The following is a 12,981-nucleotide window of genomic DNA, read 5'->3' as shown; positions in this document are numbered from 1 at the left end:
AATATTCAGAAGGCAAAATCTGGTGCATTGTAGGTAGTTGATTGGTCAGAAAGATGATAAACGATACTGTCATGATCACATTCATTAAGCTTTCCTACCTCCGTAGTAATCCATAGCTGTGAAGCAATCCATAGCAAATACCAAATATAATCTGAGCTAGATTACTTGAAGAAAAAAAAGAACAACAGAAGAAGGTAGAATGTTTGAATCTTTAGCAAATGTGTCTCTGGAATCCCTTCGTGAATTTCTGGTTGAAGAAGCTAAGGGTTTGCTTAGTGTTGGAGCGGATGTGGAGAAAGTAAAAAGAGATTTGGCAAGCATGCATTCCTTATTGATCAAAGCAGACAGAGACGGACGTGATTCTCCTACTCTAAAGGGTAGCATAGTATATCTCCTAGAATATTCTTCCTATCTTATTACGGAGTTAGTATTGATTTACCATATGATATTATTAGATTTGATTTACTTTATTTTGTTAGGATATTATCGTATCCCACATATTATAAATATGTGTGGAATCTTTTATATTATTCAATGAAGAAATATGAAATTATCTTTTTAGCTTTTATCATTTTTGCAATCTTAATTCTTGGTGTGATCAACCGGCAAAGCTCCGACGACTGCCTTTTATCTTGTTAAGGGAACTTCACCTTTAACAATTGGTGCTTTCTTTGTGTTCTCATCCTCCCATCTTCGTTCATGGCTGAAGTCTATCTCGGAATGGGGAGAACGGGATTATGCCGTGCGCCACAATAGCGACGCACGCCCCGGAGAATTCAACAGCTGCAATGCTGGAGAATATTCTCACTAGGTTCGCCCGAATCGAGACCCAGTTGATTGAGCATGAGGGTAGGGCAGCAGCCACGCTCCCTCCGTTGAGCCCAGATCCTGACCCACCTGACGGACCACCGTTCTACACCGCCACACAGCCACCTTACCCACCTTACCAGCCACCGTTTCTTCCATATCAGCCTGACAGATACCTGCCTCTCACACCATACACATACGCTACCAGCCTGCTCCACCAAACACACCAGCCGCCACCACCTCCGACCAATTCCATAGGCCATCAGCCCTACACTACGTTTGATGCAGCCGCACAGCCACAACCCTACCTCCATCATCCCTCACACCCGCCTTGTAGTGGCCCGGATCCTTACATACAACAGTGTCTTCCCGATGCTGGTTATCCTCCATGGCAACTGGAATATTAGCCTCCACGTCCGCTGCCGCTTCCTAACCGTTCGCCAACACCGATGCACTCAACCTCTTGCTGGTCTCCGCCGAGTCATCGCCGATCAGCAGCGCCGCAACCTGTTGTTGCTGTTGCCCCGCCACCTCCACCGCTGCGATCTGGCTCCACGCACCCACCTCAATCGCCTAAGAAGTTCATTGACTCGGGCCGGCAACATGGCCTCACCAATAATCCCAACCTCTTGGTTCGATCGCCTTCTCCTGCCCAACTAGCTGCTGTAAGCGATTACAACGAGAAATTACGTGTGTACAGATTGGACCAAGCCGCCCTGCTTGCCCGTGTGACCGCTTGGTTTGAGAAGAACATTGATGATGAAAATATAGCTGAGGAGAACTTTGAGGATGCTCTGCGGTAGCCGATGAAGAAAAGATTGCTTCCCTAAACCAAGTTGAAGAGAAGGAATGTGAGCATAAGAATATTCTGGAGGAGAAACGAACGGCTCTACATCCTACGGCTGAATACCTTGGCGTTGCTCGTGCTGTGCGAGGCAACACTAATAGCTATGATGGCTACGCTTTGCGAGCCCTTTCGTGTGGATCGACAAGAATCAGCTTTTTTTCTGATCCTTCTAGAGATGGAACTTGTCCTCACAAAATATGGTGTATAAATGATTCCAATGGAGTACCTGGGGTTTCCAATGCTGCTGCATTTGCTACAAATCAAAGATATTTTGCATTTGATCCAGGGGATACCTTGCAAAGTTGTACGAAGGGAGGAATTCTCTAGTTCTGTGCCCATTTGATCCCGGAGGGTATACCTGGCAAAGCTTATGTTATCATCGCTCGTCATTGCTTCTTGATTTTCACCTTGAGGACAAGGTGATTTTCAACCGCGGGGGAGTTGATACAAGTATATCTCCTAGAATATTCTTCATATCTTATTATGAAGTTAGTATTGATTTACCATAGGATATTATTAGATTTGATTTACTTTATTTTGTTAGGATATTATCGTATCACACATATTATAAATATGTGTGGAACCTTTCATATTATTCAATGAAGAAATATGAAATTATCTTTTTAGCTTTTATCGTTTTTGCAATCTTAATTCTTGGTGTGATCGACCGGCAAAGCTCCGACGACTGCCTTTTATCGTGTTAAGGGAACTTCACCCTTAACACATAGCCCAACTCAAAGATTTGGCTTTCAAAGCTGAGAATCTTGTTGAAAGGTATGAAGTTGAAGTTGAATCCAAGAAGAGAGACACTAGTGGTGTCATGCAAAAGTTGAAAGACTGCTTTTGCAACATTTTTCGCGGTGATGGGAAAGAGGCTCGGGCCATAATATCAGAGCTGGCCGAACTCACTAACAAGTTAGAGTCGGAGTTGGGACAAGAAAGCTCATCGGCTTTGAAGGAGGAAGCTGAGCGGCAGCGTCTATTGAGACTGACATATGGCCATGAGGTTGAGCCTCATTTTGTGGGCAAGGAGGAAGACATCAAGATTTTGGTCTCAAAGATGAAGGATGAGAAAAGGCAACGAATAGTGAAGATATGTGGGATGGGTGGTCTCGGAAAAACTACTCTTGCAAGAAAGGTTTACAACCACAAAGACCTCCAATCTTATGCTCGAGCATGGGTTTGCATCACCCAACAGATTCAACCTAAGGCCGGTTTTGGCAATATTTTGAAACAACTTGATAGCAGTGTCGGACATATTGATGGCATGGGAGACGGCGAGTTGGTGTCAAGAATTCAAAGTTTTTCCAAGGGGAAGAAATGTTTGGTGGTGATTGATGATATTTGGAGAAATGATGATTGGGAGATCATAAGGCAAGCTTTTGCAGTGAATTGTAATGTGATTCTCACCGCTCGTTGTCAAAATATTGCAAATCAACAATCTGAGTCTTACAAGTTGAAACTTTTGACGGAAGATGAAGGTTGGATTTTACTTGAGAAAATAGCATATATTTTTCCAGGTTAACTTTTGCAACTTGTTAAGTCACGTCTTTTATGGATGCTTTAATTTCATTATTTGTTTAGAAATTTTGAATTTTTGTTAATTTAAAGTAGGTCAAAAATGGTCTCTAAATCATTTATATGAAGGGTCCCTATTAATTTTCCCCCTCCAAAATAACCGACTTGTCCCTTATTATAAGCTAATTAACCATATTAATATTATAAGATTAATTTAATGGTCTGGCCTAATTTAATTAATGGACTCTTATAAATTATCCCACATTTATTCATACTGAATATATATTATTTCTCTTTGTAAGTTAATTAAATTAGTCGGTAATATTTTACTAAATAGGTTTAACTAATATTTTTTATTTATTGAGAAATTAAATTAAATAAATTTGACTAGTAAAATAAATATACTATTCAATTTAACAAAACAATACACTAGGGATGCGCAACAGCCACAAGCTGAGATGACGATATGATACAAATGAAATAATAATTTTAGGTTTTAAATATATAGCTATTTTATCAAACTTGTATTTTTAATGTATTTGTATTTTTACATTATATAAACTTTTATTAATAAATAATACATAAGTAAATAAATTAATTAATAAGTAAATATTATTTTTTTATTTAATTTTCTATGAGTTATTTATAATGTTGTGGGTTAATGTGTAATATGGATAAAATATATAAATATGATTAAAACTGTATAAGTAGTAAGTGGGAAGATAATATTTTTTTGGTTTGAGTTTGATGTAAATAGTTGATGATGCTCTAAATGAATGGAGGGAGAGGGACCAACTTGAAAAGCTTCCTCCGACTATTTATTTAATTCTTATTAATTAAGAATAAATTGAATACATGCATTTTATTGTTTTGTATATATTGTCGCAGTTGATCCAGATTTAAAATCATCAATTGAAGACGTTGGAAGACAAATTGTATCAAAGTGTGAAGGGTTACCTCTGTCAATTTGCGTTATTGGAGGGATTTTGCGACAAAAAAAACAAATGTTACTGGACTGGAGAAGGGTTAATGACAACTTGGAATCATATTTGAGGCACAGAGAAGGTGTTGAAGAATACAAAAGAGTGAATCAGGTACTGGAGTTGAGCTAGATGCCTTGCCTTATTACTTGAAACCATGCTTCCTCTTTTTAGCTTGTTTACCTGAGGATCAAAAGATTGGTACAGAGAGATTGTATTTACTGTGGATGGTGGAAGGCTTCATTTCATACCAAGATAAAGGACCTAGCGAGACTCTAAGAGAAGTCGCACAAAGGTATCTAACTGAACTTGCTATGAGGAGTATGGTTCAACTGTATGAAGCTGAAATCTACACTCCACTTAAGAAGTTTGATCGGTGTGGGCTTCATGATTTAATGCATGATTTTATCTCTTCAAAAGCTGAAGAAGAAAACTTTCTGAACCACCTTGATGCTCCTAAATATCTGTGTGGCATTCCTTCAGCAACTGGAACAAGGTTAGCTCTACTGCAATCCATTGACAACTCTATAAGCCGATTATCCATCAGTTATGTCCTCAAAACACCTGTGTCAAGTATAAATGGGTTAGATAAGCTTAAGGATCTTAGATCCTTTATGCTTTTCTCAGTATATATTACTTGTCCACTCATTGTCTTCAAAGAGAGTATGTTTAACTTTGGAACAGAGAAATGTTTGAGGATATTTATGGTAGAAGGTTGTGGTTTTGAAGGGAATAAGTTACCAAAAAAAGTGGGTGAACTAATTCATTTAAGATACTTGAGTTTGCGTAGTTCTAATGTGCGAAAGCTGCCGAAGCCTGCCATACTTGCAGACCTTGGATTTGCGAGTACGATATGTTATTATATTGCCAAATGTGATTTGGAAGCTGAAAAGACTAAAGCATCTGTTTCTCGATCAAGTTATAATCGTGGTTGGAGGGGAAAAGCTACGGCTTGATGGGTTAGACGAGTTGGAGACATTAGTTGAGGTCAGGAGTGAGACTGTTTGCATTGCAGATATCCCCAAACTGATCAGTCTACGAACACTGAGTGTTAAAGTTGATAACGTGGATGTGGATAGCATGTCAATTGTGTTAAGCAACAAAAATAGCCTATTGCGTGAGACTCATTCTGTGGTTGTATCATGTGATTTAAATTCAGATAAAGGTATAGAGGTTTTAAATGATGGGTTGATGTCTTCTTCATTGGTTACTTTGGAGATGGATAGATGTAATATGGGTGGTTGTTTTCCATACTACAAACAAGGGATGTGTCAGAATTTAGTAAGTTTGGAACTTAAAGAATGCAAGGTTAAGGTAGATGTGATGGAGTTTGGCAAGTATCCCATGTTGCAAACTCTGTCATTGAGCTCAGTCGAGAGGACAGAAACATTAGTTTGCCATTCAAATTCATTTCCACAACTCAAGAGACTTCAACTCTATGATCTGCAGGATTTAAAACAATGGGAAGTGGAAGAAATAGCAATGCCAAAACTTGCTTATTTGGAAATTTGTGATTGCTACAATTTGGAGAAGATTCCAGATGGATTGAGATTCATCTCCAGTTTTCATGACATGAGAATATTTTCGATGCCAAGAGAATTCATGGAAAGAGTTAAAGAAGAAGATTATGCGCCATCGATCTGTCAATATACAAAAGAGGTAATGATTTGGAAGCACATATATTATATAATGGCTAGGAAGGTTGTACTCCATATTAAATCAATCAAGAATCATTTAGATAGCAATTGGATCAACGTAAATTAGGGATTGATATATGATATCCTTACTTTGCAATCTAACTTACTTGTGTTATAATTGGATCAATTAATAATACTAACATTTTCTGGATTTTGTTTATGTACTCCATATTCAGATGAAGGGGAGACTCAAGCCACATCTGCAACGTCAATTCTAAGCAGCCCACGACGTAACTACGCCCCATCACTTAAACTTCAAGATCATGTGTAATTTTCTTATTTAGATTGCAATTGATTTGAGCTAAATTTATAAGTTGCATCTGAGTTTTCTTTGTCCATTCTTTCCCGGGTAGTGTTAATCAAGTCCAACCACGCATAGGGTCTAGATTATTTTTTATGAGTGCTAAATTTATAAGTTGCATCTGAGTTTTCTACAGTCGTCTCATCTCTTTAATGACGAGTGCCGAGGTGAGGGTCCAACGGTCATATTCGAGGCCAACGACACGCAATACAACAGGGCATACTGAAGAGAGCTAGAGTAGACGTGCGGTTTGTGCTGTGAGTGATATGTGTCACTCGATCTAACAGGTCCAGAGGATTCGACTAGACTTCAGAGGCTAGAAGATCATGAAACTATCAGAAAGGGGTCGTTGGGTGCACTCTATTCCTTCAAAAACCTCAACCCACTATACTACAACTTAGCACAGAGAAGTAAAGGATCGATCCCACGAGGACGAAGGTGTTACGAAACTGCATTTGAGGATGTTTTGGGAAAAGAGGTTGGCTGCTGCCACACAATTTTTGGGTTGAGAACTTAAACTACTAGGTCTGAGAGATAAAAAAACTTTACTCTACCTATTGGGTCTAAGAACTGGGAGCGTACGGAACATACATTACTTAGAGAAACTGAGATATTTTAAAGTTCTAAAACAGCTGGAGTAAACTTAACTAGACAGACTTTCCTAATTTGGACAGACAAGCATAAAGCGAAAAGTAAAGACAAATTTCCTTAAACTACCAGGGTCTGGAAAAGCATGCAGAAAAGTAAAAAGACAAAGCAGATCGTACTGACAGGGTCTAGGGGACAATGCAGAAAAGTACTGACATAAAGCAGATCTGGTTCTAACTACCAACAACATCATCTTCTTCGGGAATCAAACGAGAATAGCAGATAAAACAGAGTATTAAACACCATGAATACTGCAAAGCTTACTGAATTCGTTGAGGAATTCGTATAGACACTCATTCCTCCAACCCGAGAAAGTGGGGAGAATACCCAGCACATTAGTTTTGATGTCGATCGCCCTCTGGCGCTCGGTAGAGACGATAGCTTGGGCGGGCTCGCCATCTAGATGGGTAGTGAGCGAGCCGATCTCTGGGTCGTCGTCGCCTGCGTTGGCCATGCTTTCAACGCTTTCCTCCTCTGTTTCTGAGATTGACTTCGGTTCCTTCTTAACTGACGAAGTTGACTCCTCGTCGCTCTCCGAACTCAGGTGAACTGGATCCCCTGTTGTAAGCTCCGATCTGGTGGTAACTAGGAATATCGCTTCCTTGACCCGCCAACTAGTCTGGGCGCTTCTCCAACCAGGTGAGTTGTTCCAGTGTCCGAACCGGTAGCTCCTGTTCATAAACTGAAAAAAGAAACAAAAGAAAACATAGTAAATAAACTATTTACACCAAAACATTCGCAAACACACAAATAACACCATGCATTCCCCGGCAACGGCGCCATTTTGAAGAGAGCTAGAGTAGACGTGCGGTTTGTGCTGTGTGTGATATGTGTCACTCGATCTAACAGGTCCAGAGGATTCGACTAGACTTCAGAGACTAGAAGATCATGAAACTATCAGAAAGGGGTCGTTGGGTGCACTCTATTCCTTCAAAAACCTCAACCTACTATACTACAACTTAGCACAGGGAAGTAAAGGATCGATCCCTCGAGGACGAAGGTGTTACGAAACTGCATTTGAGGATGTTTTGGGAAAAGGGGTTGGCTGCTGCCACGCAATTTATGGACCGAGAACTTAAACTACTGGGTCTGAGAGATAAAAAAACTTTACTCTACCTACTGGGTCTAAGAACTGGGAGCGTACGGAACATACATGACTTAGAGAAACTGAGATATTTTAAAGTTCTAAAACAGTAGGAGTAAACTTAACTAAACAGACTTTCCTAATTTGGACAGACAAGCATAAAGTGAAAAGTAAAGACAAATTTCCTTAAACTACCAGGGTCTGGAAAAGCATGCAGAAAAGTAAAAAGACAAAGCAGATCGTATTGACAGGGTCTAGGGGACAATGCAGAAAAGTAAAGTACATGCTGAAAAGTACTGACATAAAGCAGATCTGGTTCTAACTACCAACAACTTCATCTTCTTCGGGAATCAAACGAGAATAGCAGATAAAACAAAGTATTAAACACCATGAAAACAGAGCAAACTTTAGATCTAGACTTAAAACGAGAAATTAAAGCCTAAACTAACAGATCTACGCTACTGGACCCAAAGGATGCAGAAACAGAAAATAAACAGCCATAATCATGCACAACGTAAACAGCAAACACCAAATATGCGAAACTCCAACTCAAAAAAACCAAGATTCAACAAATCCAAACATCTCCATACGCAAATCCCCAACCTCCATCAACAAACCAACATATTTCAGCTCCAAACATCCAATAATGAACAAGAACGAAGCTAAAAAGCAAGAAATAAACGTCGACTCAGTGAGATCCAACAAAAGCAAACATAAACTTCCATAATAACTAGAAATAGGTCTGAATCCAGTAGATCAAAGTCAGAAACTAAAGTCGCGAAACTTAAAACCAACAAGTTATAAACGAAAGCAAGTAAAGATTGTTTCTTCGCCTTCACAAGGCGGTGTTACACAGCAAAATAACGATGATGATGAGAACCATAGTGGCCAGAATCCTCCATGTCCAAGTGCGTAGCAGACGAAATGAGAAATTTGAAGTGTGGAACTAAAGCATGGAACGAAAGCTTGAGCTAGGAAAGTGTAGAAGCGGCTCTTTTTTGTCTCTTCAAGGTTGAGCTCTTTATATATGTGAGGCTCTGATCCCTAGGGTATCCCTCTGTTGATTTGACGTTCTTGCCCTTGAGTAAGACTCTTTAAAATAATCTGCTCTCGCTCCATTCTGCTCCTGTCGCCAACTTTTGATTCTCCCAGGTCTGAACGACGACTTCTGATTTTTACTTCAATTCCATCTCTTTTGCATCTGCCAGGTCAAGTAACAGCATTTCCTAGGTCCAGCAGATTTACTACGCACCTGAACTCATAAACGCACATTAGCGCCCTAAATGCACAGAATTTCAACCCTAAACTGATGCATGAAACGAGCCTTATCAAACTGCTCACACTTTAACGATACTTGTCCTCAAGTATAAAGACAAGAAAAATGAATAAGGCAAGTTTCAATGCATGGTTTCCCCTTAACCGACTCTACTAAAAAAAAGAAAAAGACTCAAACTACTAGACCTAGACGCTAAAAGACTTAAACAAAGAAAACAGACAAAAACACATATACTAAAACACATTGACACATAAATGCATAGAACTGGTTCATTTTCTAGCAGCCATCCCCACAAGTTTAAGGTCAATCCAAGAACCTACAGTCTCCGAATCTCCCCCTTCCTTTCTTCTATCTAATCGGCTTGTCAGTTTGTCAATATAGCTTCTAACTTCACTAACTGTTGGATTCGCTCGATCACTCATTCCTCACCAGGGATGTTAGGATCGTTCGCTCTTATATTGCTATACCACTGATGCCTCGGGTCAGAGAGTTCTCCTGTCTTCGCTCTTATTATAATAATTTTTTTTTTCCTTTCCTCCCTGGACTTTGTCCAACTTATACCTCCATTTTTTTTTTCGTTTTTATCTGGACCTTGTCCAGTTTATTCCTCCCTTTTATACCCTGGACTTCGTCCAGCTTATACCTCCAGTACCCTTTCCCTAGGACCGAGAGGTTACTTCTATTACCAAAAACATTTCTCCTTCTAAGTTCTCTCCCTAAGCATCAAGTGGCAGCCCTCTCATTTTGTGTTAGTATGAAGTGTTTAAGGCTTATAACTCGGTTTTATGGAGGGCTTCACAACTAGATCAGTCGAGGCATATTCTATCGTCCTTACTTCATCCAAACCGATTTTGATTTATTAAGGAAAGGTTATCAAAGTTGACATGCATTCTCTCTTCAATTACTCTCACTAAGGGGCTTTTGCTTTCTATTTACCAGTTTTGCATAAACACAGAACACATAATTTCCTACTAAACGACTTACTACTAACTCCTAGACCTAGTAAACAGACACACATACTTGACACTAACTTGCGCTAACTCCCTCCCCCTCCCACTTCACCATGCTTGTCCCCAAGCATTTTCGGTGAAGTGGAAAACAGGGCTACGTTAGTGCGACACTTAACAGACTCACAAAACACATATTATATAAAAACAAACTTCTCACACTTAGACCGAGAATCGGGCTAAGTGGGAGAAGATACATAATTAAACAGACACCAAAGCATGCTATATAAAAATAAACTTCTCACACTTAGACCGAGCATCGGGCTAGGTGGGAGAAGATAGCTAACACATATATACATAAAGATAACACAAATATTCACAGACACATATAAACGGGCATGCTTTGTAAAAATAACTAAAACATAAAAAGACATAAAAAAAAACTAAAATTTAAAATTACTTGGTTATGGGGGGGGGGGAGGGGGGGTCAGTTCTGGCTCTGGTCCCCCGTGGGACCAGACTTCTTGGGCACCGTCTTCACTTTCTTCTTGCTTGGCTTTGGTTCATCATCCTTCTTGGCCTTCTGTTCCCCTAGCCTAGGGGTATCCTTCTTCACTGGTACACTGGTGGTGGTCTCACTGTCCTTCCTCTTCCTTTCTGCTGGCATTCCCTGGGCGCTGGAGGCTGGCTTCTCTGGGGTGACTCCCGGTGTCAGTTGCCTAGACTCTGTGGGCAACTTCGGAGGCATGCGCTGCTGCTGGGCCCGGAGGATCTTCTGGTCAACCACGGTGACCATTTTCATCATTGTCTCCACGGCCTGGGCCATCTTGTCAGCTTGCGCGGCCATCATCTCCCTCTGAGTTACCGCCTCCAGGTGCAGCTTCAGCAATATCTCCTGTTGCTGCACCATATTTGCTCCCAGCTTCAACATTGTTTCCTCCATCCTTGTCTGTCACCCTTCGTTTGCCACTTTCTCATCACCTTCTTCTTCTGCCTTCTCGGTCTTTATCTTCACTCCATCAGCTTTCCCTACTTCGTAAAATCTGATCACGCCATCCTTCATTATTGTCAATCCCTTGTTGAAGTAGAATGGGAGATCGAAGTATCCTGGGTCGCTACACAATGGCAGGTTGGCGACCGAGTCGGCTATCTTCATTGACACATTCCTCTGGAGGTATGCTCCCAGCAAGTTGCACGTGTAGAGATGGCGGTCGGAGTGAGTTCTGACTCTCTGGCATGCATAGGCAGTCCAGTACCCGAGGTGGACCTTCACGTTGTTCAGCATACACCACATGAAATACAGCTCTGGAGTAGTGAGGGTTGCACCCACTTGACCCAAGAGATTGTACCCGATATATACTTCTGCCAATCGGAGTACAGGGTCAGTGATGTGTATCCCCTTCGATGTGCTTGTCTTAAACTTGGCCACCTTCTTGTGGGCAACCATCCTCCAGGCCTCCTAAGCATCGAAGCCTGCTGTATACTTGGGTGCGCTGATCTCTCTCTCGTTCCATGCTCCTTCTTCCTCCTCCTTGGGTGTGACTAGTCCCAGTCTCAACGACCACTCCCTTATACTCATCTTCATCTCCTCATTGAACAACTTGAAGGAGATTGTGTCTGCATCGAGATTTGTAGATTGTTTGAACTTAAAGGACGTGAAGAACTCTTTCGCCAGAGTCACTGGTACCTCCGCGTTGCTGTGGTTGAGAAGCCACTCAAACCCGATGCTTTTGAAGTAGGAGATGAACTTCTTCTCCACTCCCAGATCCTCCAGGTCCGAGAGGCACATGCCTTCTGCAGCTTTGGGTCCTCAAACTGGACCATCACTTCCAACAACCTCTTGGTCACAAGGACCTCCATTGTTTCGAAAGGGCTCTCCTCCATGGCTGGTATCTCAGCCTCCTCTTCTTCAGTTGGATGGGCAAACGGCACACGGATCGCCTCCGGATCGCTATTCAACACAGTGGTGTTCGCGGGGCGAGATTTCTTCTATTGGGGTTTAGCAGTATGCTTCCCCTTCCTTTTCCTTTCCGCCTCATATCTCGTCTCCATAGCCTCCGGAGAGATTTCCTTCTCGGCTGCCACAGTTTCCTGGACCAGGGGAATATCATCCCCTGCCTCCTCTGTGTCCTCCAGCCTCAGGCGCATGGGCCTGCCTGCCTCTGCCTCATCCACTTGCTTCCTATTACGACGGGAGTGCCTCCTCGTCAACCTCTCATCCGTTGGGGTCCCTTGGTTATCAGTAGTTATATCATCTACCACGATGATGTCAGTCTCTACCTCTTCACACGCATTCTCGGCATCTTGTCCACTGCCGTTTCTTTCCTCTTCCTTCTCAACATCCTCCTCATGAACTTCCTCTCCTTCCCCTGTCTCCTTCTCAGCAACTTCCTCATCGACTTCCCCACCATCTTTTTCAACCTTCTCATCCACAATTTCCTCACCTTCTTCACCCTCTCTATCCTCACTACCCTTCCCACCATCCACAGTTTTCTCTACACCCTGTTCTTCAGTCCCTTCCACATCCTCAGTTTCTTCTTGATTCACTTCCTCTGCTCCATTATTCTCCCTACCATCTATACCCTCCTCCTTTTCCTTTTCGTCCCCTGACCCAGCGGCCTTTACATCCGGTGTTTCTTCTTGCTCACCTAGACTACCCCCTCCCTCCTCTCTCTTTGATTCCTCCGTATCCATCCTATCACCCTCCTCAGCATCAGTTTCTTCTATATTTACAGAGGGTTTGGCATGGGGCTCAGTTTCTGTTTGAGGAATAGTGTGTGGGGGGTTCGTCTCTTGGGTTAGGTTTCGGGTAAAACTTGGGGGTTTTTTGGGTGTGTGGGTAAGTGATAACTCGTATTCCAAGCCTTGGTTACTGG

At 41.7% G+C, this 12,981-nt stretch overlaps 1 protein-coding gene across 1 annotated transcript; it reads left to right on the top strand.

Moving 5' to 3' along the window:
* Window positions 1–1,256: 1,256 nt before the first annotated feature.
* Window positions 1,257–6,376, top strand: LOC125194681 (putative disease resistance protein At1g58390). The gene is made up of 6 exons (XM_089056540.1): window positions 1,257–1,606; window positions 1,941–2,104; window positions 2,383–3,135; window positions 4,327–4,648; window positions 4,959–5,811; window positions 6,287–6,376. The coding sequence occupies exons 1-6, from the start codon at window positions 1,257–1,259 to the stop codon at window positions 6,374–6,376; spliced, it is 2,532 nt and encodes an 843-aa protein (XP_088912666.1).
* Window positions 6,377–12,981: the final 6,605 nt, after the last annotated feature.

Source organism: Salvia hispanica, chromosome 4 (genome assembly GCF_029641045.1).
Source record: "Salvia hispanica isolate PSC_SH4W2 chromosome 4, Shi_PSC_v1, whole genome shotgun sequence".
Lineage (NCBI taxonomy): Eukaryota > Viridiplantae > Streptophyta > Magnoliopsida > Lamiales > Lamiaceae > Salvia > Salvia hispanica.
This window is presented reverse-complemented; position numbering and strand designations above follow the sequence as displayed.